The following is a 13,255-nucleotide window of genomic DNA, read 5'->3' as shown; positions in this document are numbered from 1 at the left end:
TTTTTTAAGAAATTAAAAATGACCCTTGTTGTTCCCAAATAAATATTTTACTCTAAAATATGAGCATTTTAGGATAAAAATGGTAAACTCTGCAATAATTCAATAAAAAAATGTTCTTTTTAGTCATTTTTATGCCCAACCTAATGGCACAATAAGTGAAGGCATGTCGCCATCATCCTGTTGTCAGTGGTAGTACCTTTGCGGTTTTGGGATGTCCGTGCCGGACTTGAACGCAGCACGCGTCCTGCTAAAGTCTCCTCTTCAGCACCAGGAACAGGGGGCCAGCCCGCAGAGCTCTTCCGGAGGCGGATAATCCCCGAGCATACGCGCAGTCAGGAAGGGATTGGTACAGCTCACCTTCAGGAAAACACATTTTTTCAAGGAACGAGTTAGAGAGTCGCTTGAACGAGGCGGGAAATGGAGATTCGCGTGTTGTTTTTGCCTCGTAAATAACAGAATCTGACACTTTTATTCTGACAGCTGTTGTTGCGTTTCATCAACCTGGGAGAAAACCACAAGGAGCCAATTCTTCCTCCTTTTTTTGTCATCTTCGTTTCACGTTGGCATCATTTCTGCACCACGATGGTGTCTTTCAACCTGGCGTTGACTCTTCTCGCCGCGGCTCTCTGGAGGGTCAATGGCGAACCGTTGACCCCTTCATCTACGACGCACATAAACTCAACATCCTCATCCTCACCGTCATCCACCGAGAGCGTGGAGCATCTGAGGGGGAACTCCACGGATGCTGATGTGGGATTCCGCCTTTCACCTCTGATGGCGCATCTTCCAACTCTGAAAAATATAGTCATTTTCATCTGCGTGCTAACAGCTGCTCTCATCACATGTCTGGTCATCAAAGTCATCAGGTAGGAAGCTTCCATATGCATTCAAATAGTTTCAAATATGAAACACGTTTTGGTGTTAAAATGATGAATTAGTTGATTCTGAAAGCCTAAAAATCCACAAAGTCACTATTTTTGATTTATTTAAAGCTGAATGGAACATTTGTCCAACCATCTGTTGCTACTATAGTCACCCTGTTGTTCAGACAAAAAAAATTCTCCCTTGTTCTCCTTCCCACAGATCTGGCAGACGAATCAGGAAAACACGAAAATACGACATAATAACGACACCCGCTGAGCGTGTGGAGATGGCTCCCCTCAATGAGGAGAATGAGGATGAAGATGATTCAACTCTGTTTGACGTAAAATACAGGTTTGTCCTTTTTTCAATCGAGTTTAGAACACTTTTGAGAGAGAATGAGGAAGGAGAAGAAGAATGAGGGTTTCGGAAAGTGCTGATAACAAGTCTAGTAAGCTGGAATGAAAACTATTTAACATCTCCGTAAATGTGTCTGCTGTTGAAAGCTTTTATCTCCCCTCACTTAATCTGCTTGTATGCAAAGTAGGTTGAAGCCGTTTTGTACTAAAGTTGAGGGAATCCAAACTACAGCCCGTGGGCCGGAACCGGCCCTCCTCCACATTGGGCCCGGCCCCCAAACACTATCAAATATTTTTTTCAAATCTATTTATTTTGTCTCAATCTGGCCAATCGAGATCCACATAGAACGTGACTTTTTATTCCACCCTTCTGCAGTCTGAACTATGACAGGAGAGGATACGCTATTTAACACGAATTACCGTATTTTCCGGAGTATAAGTCATAAGCCGCTCCTGAGTATAAGTCGCACCCCTGGCTAAACTATGGAACAAACTGCGACATATACTCCGGAAAATACAGTATTTAAAATTTGGCTATGTGTAGCTTTCTGAAAAGACATGGATGTTAACATTTAGGCTGTTCTAAAGAAAGCCTCTTATTCTTTTAATTTGAAAATAATCCCCACTTCCTTTTCTGGAACAGAAGATCTAACTCTAGTTTTCCAAATGGGGAGTTCAGGAAAGCTGTTGTTTTAAGGAAGCGGTTTTACTCCAAACCTTTAGTTGACATTGGGTGTCACCCTTCCGTGCTTTCAATTGTTCTTTGACACTTCCTCAAAGGAAAATATGCCGTCCTGTTTACCTGCTGACTTCAAGTCGGACGGCAGAGGAACGCGTTTCCTCCTTCTCGTCATGTGGTCACATGCAAACAAGCCCCTATAGCCTCCTGACTGACTGACTGACTTTTCCCCCCTTTGATTTGCAGGTGAATTCAGCGACGGACATCAACAATATGGCAACTCCTGCTCCGTTCAGAAGGTTTCCTGTGTTTTTGTGTCCTAATCAGTGAGCCGTGCTGCTTGAGCGCGGCTTTAGATAAACTTACGGCGCCGTTCGGATGTTTGCCGTTCTCGGACACCCCTATCATGTGATCAAACCTGCTTTTTTTGTGTGTTTGAACTGGAGACTGTATAGATCTAAAGGATTCATACCAAAATGATATTTTTTTACAGGTCAAAGCAATTAGAAGCCAAAGCCTGCCAATATTCTTTTATTATAAGAATTTATCAATGCACACGGAAGAGTTGAAGAAATTATTAATCATGTTGCTGTAATGCATTCCTAGAGTTAGTATGTATATTTTTGTAATCCTATGCTCAGATTCAGTCTTACTTTGCTGCTAGCTTCGCTGACCTTTCTTCTGGAGTCGAACTCAGATCGCAGAAACCATCAGGACGTATTTATGACACGGATTTAATGTGTGCCCTGAATGTGAATGCTGTCTTCTGTAATCAGGCGTGGTAAATTTGAGAGAATTCAATTGCAATCCTATCCTACTACTGAACTATATCATCATCGTCATCATCAGCAGCAGCTGCAGCCCAAACATCTGCAGCGGTCTAACAAGCACAAACCCGTGTTTTTGGTTTTGGGAGCAAAACAGAGTCACATTTCTCAGTTAAAAATGTTCCACAAATTTGGTATATCTTGTGTAATGTAATACTGGGAATGTAAAGTCCCCCTTGTTTATGGCTAACTGTGTTACATGTACCATCATGTAGTTGGAGCCTAAAAAAAGAGCGAGCAGCAGGGGCTATCCAAGGATGTATTCGACAAAAAATGATTAAACTACTATTTTATTTGATCTCTTTCATCCATTTTTGTGTAGAAAAAGTAACAGAGGAGATCCAGACCGGTGTTGTAACAAGGTACGCTCCCCCTGCCAGAATGTGTGTTCCCGGTCTCAGATATCGTTGATTTGTTTTGTAACTCTTACATTTTGTTTTGATTTGATTATGACAGACTTAATTATGGGGCTTTTGTGAGTATTTTCTTTTTTTTTTTTACCACATATTCTACATAAAACGAGAGGGGTGCTGCTGATCCAGCCCGCCAGAATCTGTTCCCCCCAATAATTTGCTGTGTAAACAACAACTGTTTACTAATTGTCAGTTGTTACATGCTTTCATAACCAAGTTACTTTCATAAATCATGTTTTCTATCCTAAAATATTCAAACAAATTTAGTTTTTTTCCCTTTTTAACAGAAAAAGTTGTAATTTTACATAGAATATACGAAAAAAAAAAATCAAAATTTTACAATAAAGCTTCAAAATAAAGTATATCGTAATTATCCACTTTCATTTTACACTTTTTGGGACAAAATATGAGTGCTACGAAACAAATCAACAATGTCTGAGAACCGGGGACACACATTCTGACAGGGGGAGCATACCTTGGCACAACACCTGTAGGTCACCTTCAATTTGAACTCCAGGCTGTATCTGGACGTGCTCCATAAGTGCAGTGGATGACCTTCATTCTGTTCTGCTCAGGACAAAAACACTTTTCCCCTACAATTGAAATCAAAGACACAAACATTTTCATAAGACTAAATGCGTTTATTGTCTTTTAACATACAGAATATATAATAAGTGTATAAACGGCTGAAAAAAGCCACTTTTTTTGTATTTTTCTTATGCAAGTTTAGTACAAGTTTAACAGATTTGCTGTTATTTTAACTGATTGCATGATAACTGTTAACAGAAATCAGTAGAGGATTAAACCACAACTCTGAACATTTAAAATGAATAAGGAAAAAACTGATAAAGTTGTTGTTTTTAAAGGATCTAGCTCAGGGGTCTGCAACCTTAAATGCTTAGAGACATTCAGGCTGATTTCTGAACCCAGTGGAGCCACAAAGTCTCACTTTAACCCCTTAGAAAAAGCAGACACTGCGTTGTATTAATGCTATTGTTTGTATTATGATAAATATTAATGAAATAGTGTTTTTATCATAAATAAAAAACATGAAGAAAAAGTAAAAAACAAAAGACTTCCTTTCAAAATAAAAGTTTAACTTTGTTTCGTTTCACTTGATGCACCTACTTAAAGTTTCAAATTAAAAATATTTTTATTTTCTTGAACCTGAGAGCCACAATGGAGGGTAAAAGAGACATATGGGGCTCCGGAGCCTCAGGTTGCAGACCCCTGGTGTAAAAGATCTATTTCTCGTTTTTCTGTGCTCAGTTTGTCCCTATTTTTGTTGTGTTAAATGCTGTTAAACCTGTGGAAAAATTCACCTCATGTAAACATGCTAAATGTAGTTTTTTTATTTTATTGGCTTTGAGTCATTTGCTACAGAAAGACAGTAAAATATTTCAACATTGTGGCTGTTGAAACATATAAACCAGCAGATGTGGACCCACTTGTGGCGTCTTAGTTTCCATTTCTTTACTGCTTTTGAAGTCTTTTAAAGGGAGAGGCTTGGAAAAAGATAACAAAAAAAAAAAAACATCCACATTTGGATGTCGTAACTGCACACTTACTATATACTTTACAAAGATATAAAGTTGTTCAAGTTGTACCCATGGTGACAAAACAAACATGCATAAAGTAGGATTTTCGTTAAAAAATACAATCCTCATTTCAGGAATTCTGCACGGCGGCAAACTTCAGATTCGGGGTTAACCGACTTAATAGCGCCGACCGCAGAGTGTTTCTATTTTTGCCGAGCTCAGACAGACCGCCACAAATAAAACCTTTCATTGCCTCAGACTGCTCACGTCATTTGCGCAACTTTCATGTCTTTTCCTAATTGGCGGAGTAATGAGGCCAACATGCAAGTCAACAGATGCATCCCGACAAAACAACACTTCCATGGATAAAAAAGTCACATGGCCGGGAACGCATGAGATGCAACTTTGTTTTTGCTGCAGCAGTGCTGAAATATTTCAAATGTTTCTGTGATTGGTGGATTGAGGAACAACTTTCATTATTTTCGGGGGTGACGGAAAAATAAGTGGCATCTTTTTGCCCCCACGTTCTGTTTTGAGTGCACAGATTTGATCAAGTAATGCCAATCATGAAAACAGTTGAGAGTCTGTTTGCTTTTCCCTCCATCTGCTGCATTCGCGATAAATTTGATCATCCTTTTTTTTTTGTCGGAGCATGTGAGGAGGCCACTGTTAAACGCTGGAATTTTTCGATTAGAGCCTCTTCTAGGGAATCCACCATTATCTCGTATATTAATACTGACCCCGAGACACGACACAAGTATCATTTTTTTTCTCTGTTTTTCAAGCTAATCTCCGAAAACTATTTTAAAACAAATTTTTAGGCCAATTTACTGCAAAAATGCTGATAAAATACATTCATTCGTTATTGAAAAAGCTATTTTTATGATGTTGGGTACAATCTTGCTTCACTGCTGTCATTTCTAGTGCATAAACTGGCGCTTTAAGGAGCTCTTCAGGTTGAGTGTTGTCAACATTCGCATGAGAACAGCTGATCCTCTCATTTTTAAGGCATCCCAACTTTATCCTCAGTTTTTTGTTTTCAAATAAATAATTTTAACACTTATTAATATTTTTAAAAAGATGATACAAAAGCACAAAACATTCAAATGGATTCTAGGAAAAATAACATCAATCTGTTATAAGATCTGATGTTTTTTTTTTTTTTTCTCTGATTATTCAGTGCTCCACTTGAAACCAACAGAGTTTACATCCAAACAGGAAGTGCTCTTATTTTGTTAACCCTCCGGGTTCTCAGACATTTAAAGAAAGAAAGCTTCAGATTTTTTTGTAAACTGCACACACTCTGCATGTATTTTTGTTATTAGCAGAGTTTACTCGTTTACATGTTTGCTGCTATTTAATGCCTCATGTTACAAATAGTTGAAAAATGTAATAGCAATCTGTGGCATTTATTATTTATCTTTAAATCTCGGCACATTATTTTAAAAAAAAAGGGTGCCGTGAATTTATTTAAAGTTAAATTATTCCAGGGTCAATCCAGGAAGTAGTAATACAAAGTCCTAACAAGACAAGCAGTGACCGCATTGAAGCTGGTTTCCATGGAGATCCAGCTATGGTCTGCAGCTCCCTGTGTGGAGCCGGAGCGCCCCCTGTCTGTGCAGCGTGCTCAAAGTCCTGAACTCCAGGGGCATGGTGTGAGGGCTGGAGCTGGAGGTGTACTCGTACTTCAGGGAGTCGTAGTAGTGGTATTTGACGGCTTTGCCGTGCGGGTCCACTGGGAAGGGCCAGAAGCCGTAGAGGTGGATCTCCTCGCAGAAGCGGGTCGCCATGGTGTACATGAGGAGGCCTGTGGTCGGACGCTTGATGTGGACGTTATTGGTCAGCCAGTATCTGCAGACAAGAATAAAAAAATGAGCTTATTATGAGAGAAAAGCAGCCACCAAAGGAAGCTGAAGTGACTAAACAACACATCTGCCTTCCTCCCACAGGAGTGTGATGCTAACCCAGACGCTTCAGCTCAGTTTACACAGCTGTTGATCCTGGCTTCAGTTTTATTCACAATCATAGGATTCTGGTGCAGCTTTTTGATTTATTCAGTCGTTTAAAAACACAAAAACAGCTCCAGTTCCAGCCCCCCTGCTTGACAAACCCAACATCTTTGGATTCCTCGCCTCTTTTGCTTGATCTTCATTCAAAGCATCAAACTACAATACAATAAAAACAGAATATTAATGTCATTTTCAGAGTTTTCTTTTTCTTACTGTAAAGCTGACTCACCGATTCAAATGGAGACGTGACAGCGATCAGAAAAGCACACAACGAACAAGATTCATTGTGTAATCATCAGAAAACTCTCAAACCTCAAATTATTCTTTTGATTCTCAGGTTTTCAGACTCCTAGCGTGATGAAAGAAAAAAAAAAAAGAAAAACTAGAGTGGGAGCAAAACAATGCAGTGTTCATCCCAGCTGAATTTTGTATTGCTCATTCAAGAAACCTTTGTGTGCAAAGAAAGAAAATGCAGCTCAGTCTTTAAAATCCTTGGCCTTTTGAGACAAACTGCATCATTGGACGAGTCCCTCTGAAGCATGTTTTAGGGCTAATTATCATCTAAAAGGCAAATAAACCACATTTCAACACAAATATCCAGAATAAACCAGATTATTAAGATTATAATAAATGCATTTGATAGTTCTTGTCTTTTGTGTAGTGCTTTGAGACAACGTTATGGCCTAGTCACATGACCGATGTGGGTGCTGTTGGTCTTTGAGTGTCTGTAGGACGCACTAACAAACTATCCTCTAATGTTCTCATTTCTAACAGCCACCTTTCACTTGAGCGGCACTAATGTCACAAAATATGCACGTAAGTTAAAAAAATGAAAAGTCTACTTCCCCTATGTGCTGCTCAAGTATTCATTGTAACCTGTGCGCAGGTAGCATGTAAACAGCAATTAACATTCGATAATTAGCTAAAAGAGCTTGTGGATGCCGCCCATTTCATTATGTTATCTTAAAGCCGGCCTCAGAAACATATCTGCGTTTTGCCCATAAAAACAAACAACATCTGAATTTTTTTGTATGTACGTACCATATGTCTGACTTTAGTAGCCCTGGCCATTGCTACAACCAAAGTAGCGATGGCCGGGACTAGCGGCTGAGCTAGCTGAGTGGTAAAGCTAGCTGTTGAGCATCGCTAGCTGAGTGGTGAAGTTAGCTGCTGATCACCACTAGCTTTGCAGAGAAATTGGATGTTTAAGTTAGCCTGGGGGGCGGTTCTGGCAGCGGAGATTCTTCCTGGAAGGGGCTATTCTCACTTTATGACATCAGCTTGTGAGAACCCACTCATTTTTGTGGGTTGTGAAGGGCTGGTGCTCAGAGCGGAGGTTTTTAGAGGAATCAGAAATGTGCGAAAGGGTCAAAATACTGTTTTGGGGTCGTTTATAGTGAGAAATGAACAGTATAATTCACTTAACAGCTTTTTTATGGTACAGCCTCTTTAAAGTTGCTGATGTTGGAAGACCTGGTGACCCTTCAGTTCTTCTCCATGGATTTTCTATAGGATGAAGCTCTTTGTACTACAAGGTAGCATTCCTCTAACAATTTATTCTGTACTAAAAGAGCTTGATGTCTTATTTAACCACTGAGCTTCACACAGTAAATGAGCTGTTAAAGCTCACACTCAAAGGTGGGTGTGGAGGGGTCTTCAGGGGTCTTTTGTTTCGTGGATGCCATAAATCTTGTTAGTTTATAGGAGGTCTAAAACTTTTCAATCATGAAAAATAGTTTCATAGTTATCTTGATTTTTACGGCTCAAAAAACCATTGAAATTAGGAACCAGTTAAACATGTTTTTTCTTTGGACAAATGTACAAAATTATTGCAAAGCATAGAAAATGTGGTTTTTGGCTTCATGCTCTCAAGCCAGTAAATGTAAATCACACTGTTAACAAAGAAAAATAAAAAGAAAAAAGAAAAGAACAAATCCTACCCTACAGGGACATTTTCTTTATAGAAAATAAAAAAAAATCTACCAAGATGATCTTACCAAGAATTTTTATTTTAAGAAAATAATCATGTCAAACTAAGGTTATCTTGCTTTTGAAAAACTTCTTGATAAGATTATTTTTCTTGCAAGAAAGAAAAAAAGAGAATTTCTCTTAGAAAAAGGGTCTTTGTACTTTCTTAAGATTCAATTTTTGTAGTGAAGCAAACATCCTAATAAGAACCGAAGTCATCATCCGACTATTAAACAGACGGCTTCATGTGTCCTTGCAGAAAATAACACAGACACATTGAGGTCTGTCGGTGCAGCGGCTCTCTTATCCAGCATCTCTTCTGGTTGCCTGGCAATGTCACGGTGACTGCATCCCGCCGCTTCTCACCAGGATAAACAGAGCGATCGCGCTCTCCACAGTCGATTTACCGTCTTACTTTCCTGCAGCGACGCTGGATATCTGTCAGTTGATTTGAGCTGACATTGTGAAATTCACGCAAGATTGAATTTGCCTGGTGTTTTGTGCTGTGACACAAAAGGAATAAAAAGAAAAACAAACAAAAAAAACCTTCCCACCTGAGTCGGTTATAATTTATGTGCCATGTTAATTTATGGTAATATGGTGGAGGCATGTGGTCTGTTGATTTGGTGCAGAAACAAAGCATTGGCTGCATAAAGGGGGAGGGGCTTTGATAGGTTCTTTATTTATTTTATTTTTAAATGTATTTACTTGAAATAATTAAACTGAAAAATATTCAGTTTGGTTAAGAGCAGTGACTTTGCCTTTGCATGGTACTTAAAAATTAGGCATCATAGTAAAAGGCTTTAAAAAGATGACTAAAATTAATTATATTTACTATTTACTAAAGGTGTATCGGCAAAAGTCAATACATATCGCAATGCCTCGCTCAGGATGCGATTTGTATCGCGATAAATACCAAAACTGCACCTGAACAATTTTTCGCTATTTTTTTAAGTATATACTAGAAAAAAAACTTTATAGCAGTGCGACTACTTAGTGCAAAACTGTTGTAAACAACAGAAGAAAAATAATAAATTCAAGTAGCTGCAAGGCACATTGGTGCTCAAGAGAGCCAGTCTTTCAACGCGCCCCCTATGCATCTCTGAAGGAACATCTCTAAAAGGATGGAAAATATAACGTTTTACAGCCTTTTCAAATGAAAATAAAAAATCGAGACTTGGTGAGAACCCACCGAGAATCAATTGTAGGACTAAATGTCACAAAACATATCGAAATATCGATATTTTGGCACCCCCTTATTTAATTCATTGTAATAAAATAGTCAAATAATTTTTATCTAATGATCACAACATTAAACACTCCCACTGTATCTCATAAACAAGTTGCTTTTACCCAAGCAAATTCATGGTGCTTTTATTTTGGTAAATCAAGAAATATTTGTTCTTGAAGGGAACAATCCTCAGTGTCTGATTTCCACAACAATTTATTTTAGAAAAAAACAAGTGGAAAACAAAAGTAAAATGCTAAAGAACGCTAATACATAATTAATTAAATATTGCCATGACGGTATCATGGAGTATCGCCAAATGAAGTACCGTGATATAATCGCAGAATCAATTTTATCCTACACCCCTAATAATTACAGCTGAATTATAAATCTATAAAAATAGTTTAAGAAGGACAACTTTGATAAATTGGACCGAAAACAGTCAAATCAGGCGCTCACATTAATTAATCAATGAATTAATTTCCTCAGCAGGATATCTTCCTCTGAATGTCAGGTTTGATTTTGGAAATTACCTGAACAAATCAGAGATAAAATAGATTATGAAAACATGTTTCAGGCCTAAATTCGGCGGTTGGAAGGCAGAGTGACTTTCTCCCCGCTCCTTGCCTGTGGCGATCCGAGTTTAAAAATAGCCGTCTGGGCTGTGGATGAGAGTTTGCCTTTTGATTATGCTGCTCACAGGTGTTCTCCTGAGCAGCTGCGTCTTACCCCCTGACAGCGTGGAGAAGTCGCAGCGACGGGAAGGCGGTGCGCACGTCCACGGCGTGGCGCAGGATGAGGCGAAGAGCCCACTCCACGCGCTCTTCGCCCCCCTTGGCCATGAAGGCCGGGATCCACAGCACGCTGCCCCCTAGGCTCTGGAGGCGCCGCAGGAAGCGTTGCTTCCACTCCTCGCTGACCAGGTCCTGGAAGGCCCGCTGAACCACCGACGGGTTCATGGTCACCAGGTTCGTCTGCCGTCCCACGTCCTGGGAGTATTCCTCCACCGGAGCCAGGTTACACCTTAAAATAGAGTTGATTCAGGCTTTTTGCAAGGACATGGAAAAGTCATGTTGCTGAATAAAGTACAGCCTGCAGCGCCTCTTTGTGCACTGGGCTGTTGGTAATTACCTAACTGATGCTCGACAGACAGACGCTGTATACAATAGAGCTTTCTAAAAAGGACACGAGGAGCCACAGAATCAAGTTTTCTGCAAGTCGTTTCAAGGAAAACATGTAGCATTTATAAACCAATAAGAGGACCTTAAATTAAATTCAAATTAATTTTTAATTCTATGCCACCTTTCACAAAAAATTCAGCTCAAGGTGCTGTCAAAAAAACAACAAAAACACCATTCCCCACACATGCAACAAAGATAAACCTCTCATAATAAAATACAAGCAAACAAATAAAAGAGAAATTATTATTAGAGAGACTAAAGCAAATAGTCTCCTAAAGGTACCGTCCACCATATCCTGCTTTGTGTGCCCAGTTGGGCCGAATGTGCAGCTCCAGAGCTCCATTTTGGCTCTTTTATTGAAGAAAAATAAAAATAAAAATGTTTCTACTATTAAGTAATAAGTGAGGAAGTAGTAAAGGGGAAAAAAAGTAAACTAACTCAAACTTGAACTCATTTACAAACAGTTGAAGGACAGTACGTATCACTAGTTGAACTACAACATTTTGACACATTTTTGTGCGTCTTGTCCTAAACAAAACCAGCATTAAGGTGCACCGGATTAATAAAGAAATTTTCTATTTTTGAAAAAATTAAGGAATTTAAGTGTGTTTGAAAAATATGGCAGGAGTCACTTAATTAGTTTGGATTTCATGTGGGTTTTTTAGATTTACATTTCTGCCAGAGATGCACCAAAAACAGAGAAAATAACTATTTTTATTTAATCACTGCAAACATTAACTTACTACTACTACTTTTACTGCATTGAGATGATCTTATGTGATCTTTTATTTTGAAAGGAACTTCTGTCTACAGTAAAAAAAGGCTATCTTCTTTTAAAGTTTGTGTTGTATTCATGCAAAATGAACAACAGTTCACTTATATTTATCATAGTAGTAACAATATCATAAATATAAATCAGTGTCTTATTTTTTTAAAGGGTGAAGGAAGACTTTTTGACTCCTACTGGGTTGTAGTCAGTAAGAAATCAACTCGAATGGCTCTTTTAGAGCTGAAAGTTGTAAGACAATTACTCTAAAGGTAGTAGATAAAAAGTTGAAATATAAAATAGAATATAAAATAGAATAAGTTAATATATAAAAAGTACAACTTGAGTAAAAAGCATAAAACAAACTAGACTTGCAATTCCTTAAATAAATTGCATCTGATTGCTGAAAGCAAACCTATTTTAAATATTTTAAAGCTGTAAGTATATCAAGTTTCATTCATGTACGTATAGGTTGAACATATTGGAATAGATTGTGGCACTAACCTTTGGGAGTTTTGTTATGAAATTTGTTGCGTTTACTTAACCTAAATAGAGGAGGCAATCTTTAAAATGTGGTGTGTTTATATGAATATGTTAAGGAGCTGCAAGGTTGCAAACTTGATAACTGCACTAATATTCTGAAAAATCAAATAAATATGTCATAAAATGTAACATAAAATATGAGAGAATCCAAAACTTAAGACCAACTTTGGTGAAAATTGTGTTTTTTAACATTTTAATTGTGGCATTTTTCTGGTCATGGAGGACATATATAAAGAAAATGAAGCTTAAAATTGCATTTCTGCATATTTCTTTCTTCAAATCGGCAATCATTAGAAGAAAAAATGTAGTTTGCAAAGAATTGCATTTGTGACATAGAAGATCAAGCTGGCGGGCCACAACCTCCCAGTTCTGCACTATTTATAGACGATCATCACTGAAAAGCGGCAATATTGCTCGCCATTTTTGTTGCACCATTAATGCTAGTTTGGGGTTGTGAGGAACTATAAGTCAGTGGCAGAGTGTGTAAACAAAGGGATGATGGGAAGGGGAGGTGGGAACACCAAGTGCCTTCGCCCACGACTCAGAGGGGAATTTCTAACAAATTGCTGCCACTCTGCAGAAACTATGACCTGTAAAACAACACTTTTTTTTTAATTTAATCATAATTAAAAGACTACTGAGAATACTTTTGTAAAAGAAAAAATAAATAGTTGGAGTGGGATTTTTAAAAAATGTGGAAGATAAAAATATATTTTCTTATACTCCAGCTTTGGTCACCTTTGAAGATATTTAATCAAAGTACAAGTACGTGAAAAATAAGACATTTCTGTTTTAACTGTTAAATCAGGGACTAAATGTTTGGGTAATCTTTTTATAATATGATGTTTTTTCTTTAATGATTCCTTTTTCATAATTACTTTGA

The 13,255-nt window shown here is 38.1% G+C and overlaps 2 protein-coding genes across 2 annotated transcripts in view; one reads left to right on the top strand and one right to left on the bottom strand.

The window, feature by feature from the left end:
- The first annotated feature begins 236 nt into the window (after positions 1-236).
- Positions 237-4,673, top strand: fam174b (family with sequence similarity 174 member B). Its single transcript, XM_024281839.2, has 3 exons — positions 237-866; positions 1,084-1,215; positions 2,146-4,673. Exons 1-3 carry the CDS (start codon positions 583-585, stop codon positions 2,147-2,149), a joined length of 420 nt encoding a protein of 139 aa, XP_024137607.1. The 5' UTR covers positions 237-582; the 3' UTR covers positions 2,150-4,673.
- Positions 4,674-5,848: 1,175 nt separating this feature from the next.
- Positions 5,849-13,255, bottom strand: part of st8sia2 (ST8 alpha-N-acetyl-neuraminide alpha-2,8-sialyltransferase 2) — a 13,800-nt gene continuing 6,393 nt past the window's right edge. The window contains exons 5-6 of the mRNA XM_024281838.1: positions 10,612-10,905; positions 5,849-6,528 (exon numbers count right to left, since the gene is read on the bottom strand). Of these exons, the coding sequence (XP_024137606.1) occupies positions 6,249-6,528; positions 10,612-10,905 (574 nt within the window). The 3' untranslated portion in view covers positions 5,849-6,248. The remainder of the gene's footprint in view (positions 6,529-10,611; positions 10,906-13,255) is intronic.

This window comes from Oryzias melastigma, linkage group LG6 (assembly GCF_002922805.2).
Source record: "Oryzias melastigma strain HK-1 linkage group LG6, ASM292280v2, whole genome shotgun sequence".
Taxonomy (NCBI): Eukaryota; Metazoa; Chordata; class Actinopteri; order Beloniformes; family Adrianichthyidae; genus Oryzias; species Oryzias melastigma.
The sequence above is the reverse complement of the archived record's forward strand: the minus strand, read 5'-3'. Positions and strand labels throughout refer to the sequence as shown.